Raw genomic sequence first — 14,958 nt, forward strand, 5'->3', positions numbered from 1 at the left:
AATACTCAGTGAACAAATCACCAATTCCTGCCCTTAAATTGTTTTCATTATAGACAAGAAGAGGAGGCAAAGAGGGGAGAGTCGGAGGAGGACACTGGAGGCTTTGAAGGAATTAGAAAATAAAATTCTATGTTATAAAATGGTTAAAGCAAGGAGAAGGGATCAAAACCCACAACTAGGTCCAGTCGGGTAGGCTACAATATAACAGTTTCACAGGGGTTTCAAGGATTCCCTCACCACCGATGCGACCAAGTGTACTCAATACCTAGTCAATGCCAATCTGCATATTTGTTTAAACTATGAAAGCATTCTTCATAGAACATCCAGTATGAGTTAATGAGGATGAGTGGATTTCCCTAAGTTTTCACAGTGAAGGAGAGTGGACTGTGACAGACAACAGCATCGGCTCCAACACTACTGTGTTGCAACAGCAAAACTTAGGCAAACTCTCCCTGCCAAACCATCCTCAATCATAACGATACAAATTGGAATTCTACTGCTAATGTTGAGCGGAAAATATACACATTCATCAAAATATCAATACTAAAACGCTGTGAACACAATGACATAACATCAGAAATTCAGTCACTCTAGAGTATCCGGAAAAAAAAAAAAAAAAAAAAATACATAAATTGAACGGGTGCTATTGAAAAAAATGTTGGTTGAAACTGAGAATTGATGATGAGGTTTCCCCATGATGATAAAGCATAAGAATTAGTTATAATATACAATTTCATGAGTGAAATTTCCCCTGTTATAAAGGAAGGGATTAAATGTTTAAAGGAGTTTATTTGCCAAGACACTTGCAAAGTGTGAATTTTTTTTCACTGAGTACTGATCTGAAATGATGTTAGGTACTTTTTATATCCACTTCTAACACAGTGTGTCCTTTTGGAATATAGTTCCACATTTCCTTACAGCCCAAGTCAACGAAAGCCACAAAGAGAAACACAAGCGCTAAACTTGAAGACTTACAGGACAGTATGTTAGAGGTTTTTTAGAAGAACTTTGAGTATTCTTTGTTGAATACTAAGAAGCAGCCACACAACAAAGCTCTACATCCTTAATTCAGTTTTTAGACAGTGCTTTCTAAATGATTTTTATCAACAAATTTAAAGACATACCAGATCAGCATCGGCTTTTTTGTAGGTCAGAGCTTCAACTTTGGAGTCCAGTTCTGTTTGTATTTGATCTCTTCTTTTCATAACACCCTTCATATCAAAATAAAAGGATAAATCAAGCTGGGGTTTGCTATAATATTCTTCTCCCATAACGACTATTTTTACTTTTGAATATAAATAATCATGGGGAATATAGTTCTGATGTAATCAATCATTTGGGGTAATAATATTTTTATAGTTTAGGTTTCTTTACTCTTTAAAATCTCAACTGTTATCAATATTTAATAATAATTTTGATAAATGTTTTATTATGTTTCCCAAAGCACATTTTATCAGTTTAAGCATTACATGTATGCTGATGGCAAAGTCTTCAAAGAGACCAGAATGAGAACAAATAAGCAATAAATTCTGTCATCCACTGGTGAATCTGAGGGAGACCTGGGTCACTAACCTGGAAATATCTATAATCATTGGAGCATCTCATTTGACCCCAAAAAGAGAGTTAATCGAACTACCAACTACAGCACAAACCAGAGAGCTGAAACATGCATTTACATCTTAAGAATTTGACTGTAGCTCAAAGTGTGTGAATATTCATCCACTAGCCAAGCTTTGATGAGAAATCATGGCTTCCTTGGTTAACTGATAGCCTGAGCTTGTCTTCTTGTATAATTATAACTTCATGTCTCAGTGTACTTAAACTTAAGACACCCTTGTGAATCAATGGAAATGCAGGACCCAGGTACACCTTCACTATATTTTCCCTGTCTTTCAGATTACCTTTCCTTAGGCAACTCAACTTTCTAACAAGATTTAAACTTCAACATCATAGGCACGAGGACTTGTCCCTTGTGGTCATCTTTCCCTGGGCTTAACAATGTTAATTAAGGGGATATTAAATCTGACTCTGGGTAGGCAAACAATTCCACCAGTAACAGAAGAGGTATAGTACATGAAGAGACACTTTACAGAGAGAAGCATCTAGACTTGGTAAGGTACATGAAATCAAAGAACACATGATTCAAGTATTTAATAAAATAAATACTTATAAAGCATCTCAATGAAAACTAGGAGGCACTGGGTTAAAAATGTGTCCAGAGACATATTAAGTCAAGTTTCTCTCCTCGCAGAATTGCCTCTCTCTGGTAATTTACAGGTAGTTAAGAGCTACTAGAGCTAAGGGCCTCATGAGGCTATGAGAAATCTATAGGCTGTTAATACTTGCTAGGGAAAGGAGAGAAATTTCTTCAGCGGTCTTACCACTAATAAGTTGTTCATGTTCCTATAACCATCCTCTTTGTTCTTGTAAGCAACCCAATAAAATTTAGCAGTTCAAATCAATGACTCAAGCAAGCAAGCAAGCAAGCAAGCAAGCAAGCAAGCAAGCAAGCAAGCAAGCAAGCAATAAAGCCAATCAATAAGGCAATCAACCAACCAATAAAAAAAGCATGAAAGTGGAAGTTGGAAAGAAAAGTATCATCTGGAACAATAAGGATATGAATATGACAAAAATATATGCATGTATGAAGATGGCATAATAAAGCCAATTATGCACAAAGATATGCTATATAAGAAACAAAGTAGATTAAATTTTTTCCTAATCGTGACAAAAACAACAGAAAAAAATCCACTAATTATCACAAATTTCTTTATAACATTAACTTTGCTTAATGTCAAGATTCCTCTTTAGTGGTTTGAGTAGGTATGGTTCACCATAGACCCATGTATTTGAATGCCTATAGGAAGTGACACTCTTAGGAGGTGTGTCCTGGTGGAGTAGGTATGGCCTTGTTGGAGGGAGTGTGTCATTGTGGAAGCAGCTGTGAGGTCTTACATGCTCAAGTCTGGTCAGTAGGACACAGACACCTTCTGCAGCCTGTGAATCAAGATGTAGAATTCACAGCTCCTTCAACAGCACCATGAATGCCTGCCAGCCGCTATGTCCTGCTATGATGATAATGGACTAAAGCTCTGAAACTGTAAGCCACACCCAATTAAACATTTTCCTTTATAAGCACTGCCCTAGACATGCAGTCTGCCCACAGCAACAGAAACCCTAACTAACACACCTGATTTTTCCTCTAATCGAAATTACTTCTATTATAATTAAATTTCACATACTTGGTGTATACTTCTGTACTGTGCTTCACATTTATAAATATATTTTGAATATAAATATAAAGTACTGGTTACATCATTGGTGACTATAAAATAATTCAACCATTGAGTAGCTAAATAATAATTCTTTCTAGTAGATGTTATGATTTTCCAGGACTTTAATGACACAAGAATTTGCTTTACTGATTCCTATCTTGACTTAGCACAGGGATGGATAAATACTATCTGATTGATAAAAGAAACCCGACAAACCAGATTTCTATGAAGAATCATGAAGAGATAATAATGAGAGAAAACCAAGAGCTCAGCCAAGGCGATGTGAAGCCTGAGACTCTGATAAACAAGTAGTGTTTGTCTATGGAAGACTCCCTGGAATACAGGTAAGAACAAAGTCTGTAAAGTTCACGTAAGATCTAATGATTGTCTCAGAGAAAGCCTAAACATGATAAATGCGTAAACAAGAGAAGGACCTCATTTTTAAAAGGCTATTCTACCTTACCTAGATAGAAACAATTTTTGAAAAAAGATTCCTAGAAATCAAGGGTGTATAACATCAGAAATCAATCATGGTTCCAACTATAAACAGAAGGAGCTATATTGGAATATATGCTTATACTCCCTCACTGCTATCCTCTACCATCTTCCTAAAACATTAGACAACAGCAAAGGGCAAAACAGGAAAAAAAAATTGGCACTATAGACAGGAATACCAAATGCAAGAATCTGGGAATCTTAAGTTGAACTGAGGAAGAAGAATGTAAAATGTGGATATAAAAAAACAAAAAGGTTTTCAAATGGTGGAAGAGAACATTTTAACTTGAAAAATTTCATTTCAGAAGCAGCCCGAAGGCAAAGCAGATATCAAGCCCCTACTCAATCACTCTCTACATAAAATATACATAATACATATTAAGTATGTTCTAAAATCATAAATGATACAGGAGGGTAACTCTCAGGGAAATAAATCTATAAGACATACAAAAGAAATCTTTTAAAATAAAACATTTAAGTGTCAGAAGACTGGTCCTGAAGTACATCTTAATTGAGGATGCTTTGGATTGACAACAATCATATAAATCGTTGGTGCCGCTACTGAGTATTCTAATCCTCCCCTACGTGGTTTTCCAGTCATTGATTCATGGATGCTGTGAACAGATATCTCCTGGGCATCTGCATGTAAAACATCGCACGAGGACAGGAAAGAGTGGTGGAAACACAGAGAGGATCAAGCAGGGAATAGCAGTGAGACTCTTGCTAGAGTAGCTTACCATTAGCATCTCACTGTAAAGTACATACTCATGGACGACAGGGAGCAAGACCTCTGACAGCCCGGACATCCGCTTCTCAGTGGCCTTACAGCACTGCTCGATGCAGCTGGCGATGCCTTTCAGTGTATCAACCAGGTCTTCTTCTGACGCTGACCACGCAGTATGAATGGGGCCGTACTCTTTCATTTCGTCCAAATAATCTAAAACAAAGAAGTGACAGCCAATTTACATTTTCATACATATTTTTGTTTGTATTTATTTGGTTGGTTGCGGAACTGTGTGCTACATGTGTACATGCATCCACTGAGACCAGAGGAGGGTGCTGGGACCCTTGGGGATAGATTTGCAGGCTGTAGTGAGCCAACATGCTCTGGGAGAGCAGTAAGCACTCTTAAATGCTGAGCCATCTCTGCAGCCCCTAAAAACGTTTTTCTTTTTTTTTCAAAATTCCTGTATCATAGACAATATAACAGGACATTGTTTCATTCTATACAAGTCTTCACATTCGGATATAAGCAAATGCTTATATTATCATTAGTTAATATAATACCATCATATTAACTAACCAGCTATTCCTGGTTGTACAAGTCAGTTTTTGAAGTGCTACTGTCTAAGTATAAACAAAATTGGATGTCTATTTCACTGTTCAGGCTTGGAAACATATATCATACAACCATCATAGCTATTATAAACTTCCACCTATCATATACCTGAGTATATCAGAGCCTAAAGATGTCCTAAACAAAATCTGTCTTTCTCCTTTTCTTTTAACTATATACACTCACCAGTAGTAATCATGACCCATTGACTAAGCAAAACTACAGGGCTCCTCCCTATACTCTCAAAGCATCACCATAAACACAATGATACTCTTCACATTTAATCTTCTGTCTATGCTTCGAGTTGCTACCCAGCCTAACTGCGTATCCAGAACCTGCCTCAGAGTTCTGCAATCACAGAACCTGGCTAAACTAACTTCTTGAGAATAATAAAAACAGTAAACCCGGTATAGGGCTGCACACCTGACTCCTAGCATCAGGTCAGCTAGACAGAATACATTTTGAGATCCCATGCAAAGAGGACAGAAAGAAATGAAAGGAAGGAAGGAAAGAAAGGAGAAAGAGATAGATAGATAGAGAGAGAGAGAGAGAGAGAGAAAGAAAGAAGAAATGAAAACATAAAGAGGCTCAAACCCAATGATAAAACTGCATTCAGTCACTACATAGCAAAGACTGCACAGCATCGAGGAAAGTAATTGTGTTTTTTAAAAAATTATTTCTTTGTTAATTCTCTGTATATTTAGGTATGTATGTGAGTGTGCTCATCCATGTTTCTGCACATGGAGGCAAGTGGTTTATGTTTGGTGCCTTCCTCTATGACTTTCGCCTTTTATTTTCAGGCAGGAAGGATCTCACAATGAATCTAGAGCTCCCCTGCCTTTGGCTTGGCTGACTAGGCAGGGAGCCTCTAGGATCCACCTGTCTCTCCCCAGCTCTGTGGCTACAGAGCTACAGATGGAGAGCCTTTGTGCCCAGAGTTTGCACGGTTTCGGGAGATAGAAACTCAGTTTCCCACACTCCAGCAGCAAGTGCTTCAACCACTGAGCCGTCTCCTACTTCCAAACTCCTTTTCCCCCGTTACATACATTTACTTATTTATCTGGGGAGCGGTGTAGCACGTGTGTCAAAGGGCGCCCATGGAGGTCAGAGGACAACTTGAAGTGGATCGCTCCTTTGACCACATGGCAGCTATCGACATATTACAGACCAGAAATAAGAACAAATTTCCCCCACCCATCCTAATGGGCCTTACAGTTTAATGACAGATGTAGACAATCAAGAAATTAACAAATAAGCCATCAGTACAATAACTTCTGTTTGTACGTGACCCTTCGTCTCCACTACCACATATATTAGATATGTTTGCTGATTCAGCTGTCTCTTGTAGTATTAAAATTAGAAAATAAAAATCATTTAGGAAGCCGGGCGGTGGTGGTGCACGCCTTTAATCCCAGCACTCGGGAGGCAGAGGCAGGCGGATCTCTGAGTTCGAGGCCAGCCTGGTCTACAAGAGCTAGTTCCAGGACAGGCTCTAGAAACTACAGAGAAACCCTGTCTCGAAAAACCAAAAAAAAAAAAAAATCATTTAGGAATAGGAATAGAACTACTGAAAACTAAAGATTAGCCTAATCTGTATGAGGCAGTTAATAGGAAAGCCCTCCAGTTTCCAACAGTAAAGTCTTTATGACATGCGTTGAAGGTGTTAACGCATCATTCTGCTCCCCATTACCACTAGTAAAAGACCAGAGAATATGAAAACTGAAACTCCTGAAATGCCATTCTTTCACTTCTGGGAGAATCTTGATACTTTCATGATAGAACTAACTTCAAAATCTCAAGCTCAGAGCTAGAGTCGCCGTCATGGTCGACACGCGGAAGCTAGAACAGCTAGAGCTCCACAGAACCAAATTAAAGTGGCCACGACTACCTAAAAACACTTAGGAAATGTGTGTGTATGTGTGTGCAGGGTGTATATGTGTGTAAGTGTATAGGGGTGTGTGTGTGTGTATGTGTGTGTGTGTGTGTGTGTGTGTGTGTGTGTGTGAGAGAGAGAGAGAGAGAGAGAGAGAGAGAGAGAGAGAGAGAGAGAGAGAACTGGTGCTCATGCATGAGTGTGCAGTTGTGAGTGTGGTGGGGGTGTCAGAAGTTAACCTTGGGTGCTGTTCCTTAGGAAGTAATTACTTTGTTTCATGAGAAGGGTCCTTGAGTGGGACATTAGGCTTACTGACTCAAACAGACCTATTGGACAATGAGCCCCAGAGATCTACCTGCCTCTGTCTTCCTAGTACCAGGATTCTATACTTATGCTACTATACCCAAGGTTTTATATCTGGAAATTGAACTCAAGTCCTCATCTGTGAGTGTATGCTAAGCACTTTATAGACTGAGCCACCTCTCCAATTTCTGAAAATTTTTCAATGGATGGCAAATCATGAGTCATGATTTATAAGTAAAATCCTAACAGGGTCAACCACACCACATCCCACATCACAGCAGCCAAAGTGAAGATCCAAAAGAGGTCGAACATCTGTATGACCAGTCTTAGATGACCTGACATACCCCTTTCTTCCTTGTAAATTCTCTGAGATATTTTATCTATCAAATTGATTTTCTGGCTAAACGTCTCAATGAAGTTGTTCATTTCCATGAACTCATCTGGCCGGTTCTTCACTCCTCTCATGGAGGATGCCACGGCTCTGACTGTCTGCCCCATCCTGCTCAGTAAGCCAGGCCCTTGCTTCTTATAAGAAGACAGTTCCTAGAAACAAAAAGAGAAAGAAGTGTGGTGTGTCAATAAGCAGCATCCCACAGTGTGGTGAGTCAATCAGCAGCATCCCACAGAGCAACAAAGAATGAGACAGAGACAGCAACACACTGCACTGCATGCCTTTGAAAGCACATGCATTTGAGGCATCTAAATTTATTTTTGGTAACATCCTCCCACACTCCAGTCTACTGGATAATAGTCCATCTCAAAGCACTCGTGTAAATCAGGTGGGCAGTCTTTTCTCAAAGCATACATCTTTAAAACAACAGCCCTGGGATGAGGGATCAAGAAGATACCCAAGAAGTACATGATGTGATAGGAAATCTATCTTTCTTTTCAATTTATGTTTATGTTACGTTCATATGTGTGTTTGCCTGAATATATATATATATATACATATATATATGTATATATATATTATATGTATATATATATACACATATGTCTCACATTCATGCAGTGCCCTTAAAAGCCAAAAGAGGTTGTCAAATCCACTGAAACTGAAGTTACAGTTGTAAACTGAACTCAGATCCTCTGCAAGAGGAGTAAGCACTCTTAAACATTATCTCTCCAATCCCCAACCAATATTTTAGAGCAGGTATTCCATATAAAAATGACCTCAAAATGATTTCTTAGGGCCCACATTAAGAGTGAAAAGAGTGGAAAGCTTGATAAATTTTTCAAGTATAATAGCAGATATTTATTGAGAGCTTGATATGTTCCAGTAACTACAAGCATGGTCTTAAAAGTACAACTGAGAATAAACCCATGTTCTATTATCTTCCTCATTTTCAAAGGGAAATAGCAGTAAAGCAAGTTCAAGATGTACAAGCAATGAAGCAATGGGAAGACGTGGGCGTGGATCACAGCAATCTGAATTTAGAGGCTCCACTGCTCCACAGAACACACTGTGCCTCCTTCAAGTTCTCATTTTAGTTGATAAGACATTCTCCAATCACAGCTCTTTACCCAAGTGGAGTGGGAGAATTGGGACGCCACCTCCGCTGACTGGCTGTCTGCAGAGGAAGCTGTTTAATAAGACACGTAGCTAGTTATTTCAGAGTTAACGTGGCAGAGAGAGCTAGAGACAAAAAAAAAAAACAAAAATAAACAAGAACATGCTATAAAAGGCTTTGCAGCCCACGAAAATCATCCCTTGAGAAATACAGTGTGCTTAAGTGAACAACAAAGCAGACAGAACTCATGGATTTTGAGAAGGGCTGCAGCATTTGTGAAACGTGTTTGTTTGGGATCAAATAAATTGGAGAGAAAAACATATAGGATATATATATATATATATATATATATATATATATGATTTGTAGATTTATAAGCAATATACCATTTACCCAAATATGGAATAATATATCACCTGTCTTCCCAAAGGTTTTTCTTCCCCATAGTTTTACAGAAAACACATCTGTGGCCACATAGTACAGGTACCGTCATGACCAGGTACTCCATCCATCCAAGAATGTCACAGCCTTACCTGAGAACACAAGCTCATCATTGGCAGCACAACTGCAGCGCCGAGCTGTTCCTGCAGCTCTGATTTAACCTGTTCTGGCTGCTGCACATGCACCAAACTCTGGGGAATGTTTCTGACAGCTTCTAGGGTTCTAGCGTCAGGCTGCAGCTCATTTTACAGAAGGTACAAAGGACTCCCAGATAGAGGACCCTGAGTCAAGACTGACAGGCACCACTCTTTTAACTGGCCTCTACTACTCTGGCAACATCGGAGAAATGTAAAATTTGACTTTGGTTTGTAACTGCTACTGAATCACTGCCTATCTATTATATTTCTTACAGAGTTATATCATAAAAAATTAAAAAGTAATAATATACACAAATTTTCTGCATTTAAAAATAAAGATTTAAAAATATCTCCACCATAGATAGCTGAAGAAAAAGATGTTTTTATCTAACCATCCATCCATTTATTGATCCACTGAATTATCTATCTAGCCGCCAACTTAAGAATGACTTTTACCGCCAGGCGGTGGTGGTGCACGCCTTTAATCCCAGCACTCAGGAGGCAGAGGCAGGCGGATCTCTGAGTTCAAGACCAGCCTGGTCTACAAGAGCTAGTTCCAGGACAGGCTCTAGAAACTACAGAGAAACCCTGTCTCGAGAAACCAAAAAGAATGACTTTTATCCATGTTAAAAGAGCCCTGACCTCATTATTACTCAATATAATATCAATAAAAATGTACATGGGAGCTAGGGAGATGGCTTGGTGGGTAAGGCACTTGCTGTATCATTGTGACGACCTGAGTTTGAAACTCTAGAATCCATGTAAAGCCAGTTGCAGAGGAACGCCTCTCCAATCACAGCACACCTACAGTGAGATAAGAGGCAGAGACAGGAGAATGCCCTGGAGCGTGAGGGGCAGCCAGCAGAGGTACACAGTGACAAATGACAAGGATACTCTTTCTCAGTGAGGACTAACACCCCAGGTTGTCCTCTGACCTCCAGATTTGTGTTCTGGTATGCATGTGACCACACAGGAATAGATAAACACACACACACACACACACACACACACACACCATATACACATACACACCCAGAGAAAAACATACTCATGCATGACCAGTGTTGATCACATGCAAAGAACACCCTGTCATTGAAAAAAATTAAGAGAAATGAGAATATGTGTATGTGAGGAAGAGAGTAAATTTCCATCATGTTTACATGCAGATTAGGCACCAGGGTTATTGCTATGGTAAAAGTAAACCAGCACCAGTGGGCAGCAGGGCACGAGGAGCTGCGGTGCTAAAATGCTGCGGTTCCCCAAGTGACCCGTGGGCCACTAGGGTCAGGGGGTCCCCCAGGCAAGGAGCTGCATGGTGGGTGAGAGACAGAGACACACCATGCAGAAAAAGTGTGTATTTACTTAATGGGTTATAGAAGGGAAAGGGGATAAGAGGAGAAGGGGAAGAACAGAAAGAGAGAGAAAGAGAAGGAGGGAGCAAGGCAGCTGCTACCTCTTCTGGAGAGAGACTGAAATGAAGGAACTCAGGCTGGAAGCAGAAGGAAGATCTGTTTCCCTCAGTGAGGGGGTGGGGCTTATCTCTTAAAGGGACAGGACAGACCATTACAGTTATACCTGAAGAATGCGCTCAAGGGTTTTTTTTTTTTTTTTTTTTTTTTTAAAAAAAAAACAAACAATTGACTAACACACTTCAGGGACACCTTTAAATAATGTGTAAAGGTGAGAAAGAGGGAGGGTACAGTCTTTTGCACATGTGGACACTAAGGGAGTCTTATGAATATAAAATAGAACCATTTACCCAGGCCTGTGCAGTGAGGAAAACCTTGAAATCTTCATTGAATGTTAAAGTTGGATGATCAGCGATTCTGTTCAGAAACTTATGCAATGCCTTCCTGCGGGTTTCGATGAAGTCATCGTTGAAACGTTCCACCATCCCTTTCACGATAAACTTTTCTGGCAACGGCTGAGACCAAAAACAAAAACAATAACTATCTGAGAAAACATGTGTTTGACAGTAAAATAATTGGGGGTGGAGATGGATACAGGCTACCTGGGGGTTGGGGAGTCAAAACTAAGTATGCATGATAATATATAAAAAAAAGAAAATATGTATTTTAAAAAATCTATCTGAGGGTTAGTAAGATGGCCTAGCAGGTAAAGGCACTTGCTGCCAAGTCTGACAACCTGAGTTTCATTCCCAGGATTCACATGGTGGAAGACCAGGCTGACTACCTGAGTTCAATCTCTTGTGATCCACATAGTAGAAGGAGAATCTCCCTCCAGCCCACCCACTGTGCCCAGCATCCCAAGTAGTTCTGAGACCTCCATACACATATGCATTAAAAAAATAAAACATCAGTCCATATTACAATAGTTTTTAAAAAATCTATAGGCAGGTTAAAGGGATTGGAAGTAAATGTTCCTAAGATAACTTAATTTTAGTATGTTTAAAGGAATTGTGGTTTAGACATTCTAAAATACTTATGCTAGCACACTGGCTACAATATAAACAACAACCACCACAAACCCTTAAAACTCACTGGAATAATGAGCGTGGGATGTGCTTCTTCCAGTTTACTCTTCAACCAGAGGAAATCTTGATAACGTCGCCTGACTTCAAATTCACTGGAATCAAATTCCCCACGAGATGTCTGAAGAAAGCAGGAAAACATAACAGTCCATATAGTATACGACGGAAGACATTCGCTTAATTCTATTTCAGATATGACGGAGGGGAGGGGAAACGGGTCTTCAAGAACACTTGCATCCTAATTATTCAGTGTTTGTCAGTCTGCAGGCATTTTTTGTCATCTATTCATGCGGCAGATGAAATGAAGCGAACTTTCCGGTTTTTCCAGAAAGCAAGCAAACACCACCCTTAAATTTGAAGTCCAAACTGAAAACTCTGCCTTCCAACAACCATCTGGCTGTTTTAACTACTAGTACTCTGGCGTGGCTTTCTCGTTTAAAAAGTGGGCTCGGAATGTAGGTTTCAAACATTCTTCTTTTCTTAACGTGATTAACATTCAGAATTTGAGGAAAGTTCTATTTTTAAAATCTGGAAAATAACCTGACTCTAACTGAGAAGACTGCTCTCTTGGACGTGGCTCAAATGAACTGCTTCCACTAAAATTCGCTGTTGGTATGTAAAATTTCTAACATTTTGCAGAGTGATTTTGCCACTTTTTCAAAAAGAATATAATTAATGGATATTTAATGTGTAAAGATATTTCTTTCTATAATTTCTCAAAGGTTTTTATTTTGAGCTACATGCTTAAATTCCAAAATTTTAGCAAATACATTTAAGCTCTCTGTTCCTAGTAAATGAAAAATCAGCGCCAGCTCATGTGACAAGGGCATGGGCTCGGTATCAACCTCATATCTCCTGCCTGCATCTCAGGCCAAAATAAAAGTAGTATTTCTCTAATTCATACTTACCTCTCATGAGAAAATAACCACCTATACCAATGTCTCACTTAGCTGAATTTTTGCATATAAAACACATATAGTAATATTTAGGTTGAGGTTTTCCTGCAGGAGTAAAGATAGAATAAAATATTGCAAACATATCACCCTCTCACAGAAAATAATGACTATCCAAACTGGTGAACTAGTTTTAAAATTAAGCAGTTTAAGTCATAGAGTATAGTTTTCACTGTTTAGAAATCATTAATAGGCTCATGAAACTATACAATCCTTAGAAGTCTATGTTTATAATTTAACACAGTATATCTTAGTAAATGTTCTCTTTGCAGTTGGAAAAAGTTGATATACATCAGATGCAGAAGCCTAAGAATCTAAATGTTCACAAAACACTTCAAAAATGTAATTATTTTGCAAAATGACACAGGATATGGAAACAGCAAAAATAGAAAATCTAAATCCAGTAAAAACATGTTTAACAATACATACACACTGACTGACATGTGGATGTATATATGCATGCTTGCCTACGTACACACACATACACACACACACACACATACACAAATGAATGAATTAGTCACTCTCATCCGACTAAACACCAGGCACTACAAACAGGTTGGTGAACAACTTCCAGAACAAGAAACTGATGTGACTATTAATAACAATGAATGCATTCAAGTAACGGTTGAAGACGATGTCATTCAGATGTCTATGTCCTCAGTCACCGCCAATTCTTTAGTAAACAGAAAACAATTTGTTATAAATTCCAGCATGAAGATGACAAATCATACCAAAGAATCACTCAAGCCTGTCCGCATCATTCTATCACGGACTTAAAAGAATTTCCTAACATATAACAATTGAAGAAAACAGAAAATGTGGCCAGGTCTCAGCAGAACATTTCTTTCTACTACAGAATCTTATACTCCGCCTGAATGGGATACGGCAAGGAAAGAAGCTACAGCTATCTGAGTTTAGAAAATGACTGATTTCTGTAGAGTAGACTTTAGAGTCACCATCCCATCTAAAGCAGAAGCTTCCCTGCTATAGGACTAACTGGGTTTGAAGACAGATCTTCAACTTAGAAAGCATACATATTCTACAGGGTGTGCTTCTGGTAACGATATTGCTTCCAACTTGAATGCAGGTTTCCATTGGACCAATACTACAAACAGTGGTTAAATTTTCATCTGTGACCACAAGAGCTCAGAAACTTGACTTTGAGCACCAACAGGTCCATGTGAAACACACCCTAAATGCACTGATTAGCTCAACAAATGCTGACCTTTGATCCAGGGTGAGCAGGTATTCTAAGATCAGAAGTGTTGTAGAATATTATTTTAGGGCGTGTTACTTTGGTTTGTGCTCTGGATCAGCAAAGATGTGCTTGATTAAATAAAATTCACCTGCAGACAGAAGGCAGCGTCAGTACCTAGCTGACCAGAAGTAGAGAGAGGAGCCAGGTGGAAAGAGTTTTTAAGGAGGGCAAGGAGCAGCACAGAGAACAACTTGGGAGAGGGTGAGCTAGGGGAGATGCTTGCCATTCAGCCTCACCGGGGAACAGAATCCTACCTCAACCTTTGAATCTTGAGTTCTTGGGAGGGACAGAGATTTATATAAGTTCTTTTGTAGCTTTGAAAGAATTGGTGCTTGAGGGAACAGAATTTCCTCGGGTTGTGGCTCTTGTAGCAAAACCACTGTTGGTAGCGGTGGAGTTAAAGCTGCTGACAAGGATAACCGTGGCTTAACAGGCAGCAACAATTAGAAAAGAAGACAATACAGAAGATTTACAAAACTGCTCTAGAAATAGATGAATCTGAATATTCAATTCATCAATAAAGGGCATCAGCTACTGCCTGCACACGATCAGACACTAACATGTTTGTCTTCATGATAATAATATAGGAGAAAAGACCACAGGTAATTCTCTTAGAAAGTAATTTCTACATGTCCAAAAGACAAAGTACGTCATCCAAGTAGCCACCTCAGGATGTCCATCTCAGACAAGAACAAAAGCCCTTTTCTCTTGAAAATGAGAATGCTGGCACTCACCCTCATATAGCTGAATAATTCTTAAATGATCCTAAGCATGAGGCTATATGTATATGTGTATATTCTTATAGACCTCAGAATGCATGAACTGCAATATTATAAAACTAAAACTGGAGTTAGGGGTGTATTTCAGTTTGTAAGAGCTTGCTTA

At 39.0% G+C, this 14,958-nt stretch overlaps 1 protein-coding gene across 2 annotated transcripts in view; it reads right to left on the reverse strand.

The window, feature by feature from the left end:
- Positions 1-14,958, reverse strand: part of Snx7 (sorting nexin 7) — a 78,645-nt gene that overhangs the window by 39,741 nt on the left and 23,946 nt on the right. For both annotated transcript variants that reach the window (XM_038311901.1, XM_038311900.1), the window contains exons 3-7: positions 11,870-11,980; positions 11,128-11,292; positions 7,627-7,825; positions 4,508-4,707; positions 1,125-1,211 (exon numbers count right to left, since the gene is read on the reverse strand). In XM_038311901.1, the coding sequence (XP_038167829.1) occupies positions 1,125-1,211; positions 4,508-4,707; positions 7,627-7,825; positions 11,128-11,292; positions 11,870-11,980 (762 nt within the window). The remainder of the gene's footprint in view (positions 1-1,124; positions 1,212-4,507; positions 4,708-7,626; positions 7,826-11,127; positions 11,293-11,869; positions 11,981-14,958) is intronic.

This window comes from Arvicola amphibius, chromosome 14, assembly GCF_903992535.2.
Source record: "Arvicola amphibius chromosome 14, mArvAmp1.2, whole genome shotgun sequence".
Lineage (NCBI taxonomy): Eukaryota > Metazoa > Chordata > Mammalia > Rodentia > Cricetidae > Arvicola > Arvicola amphibius.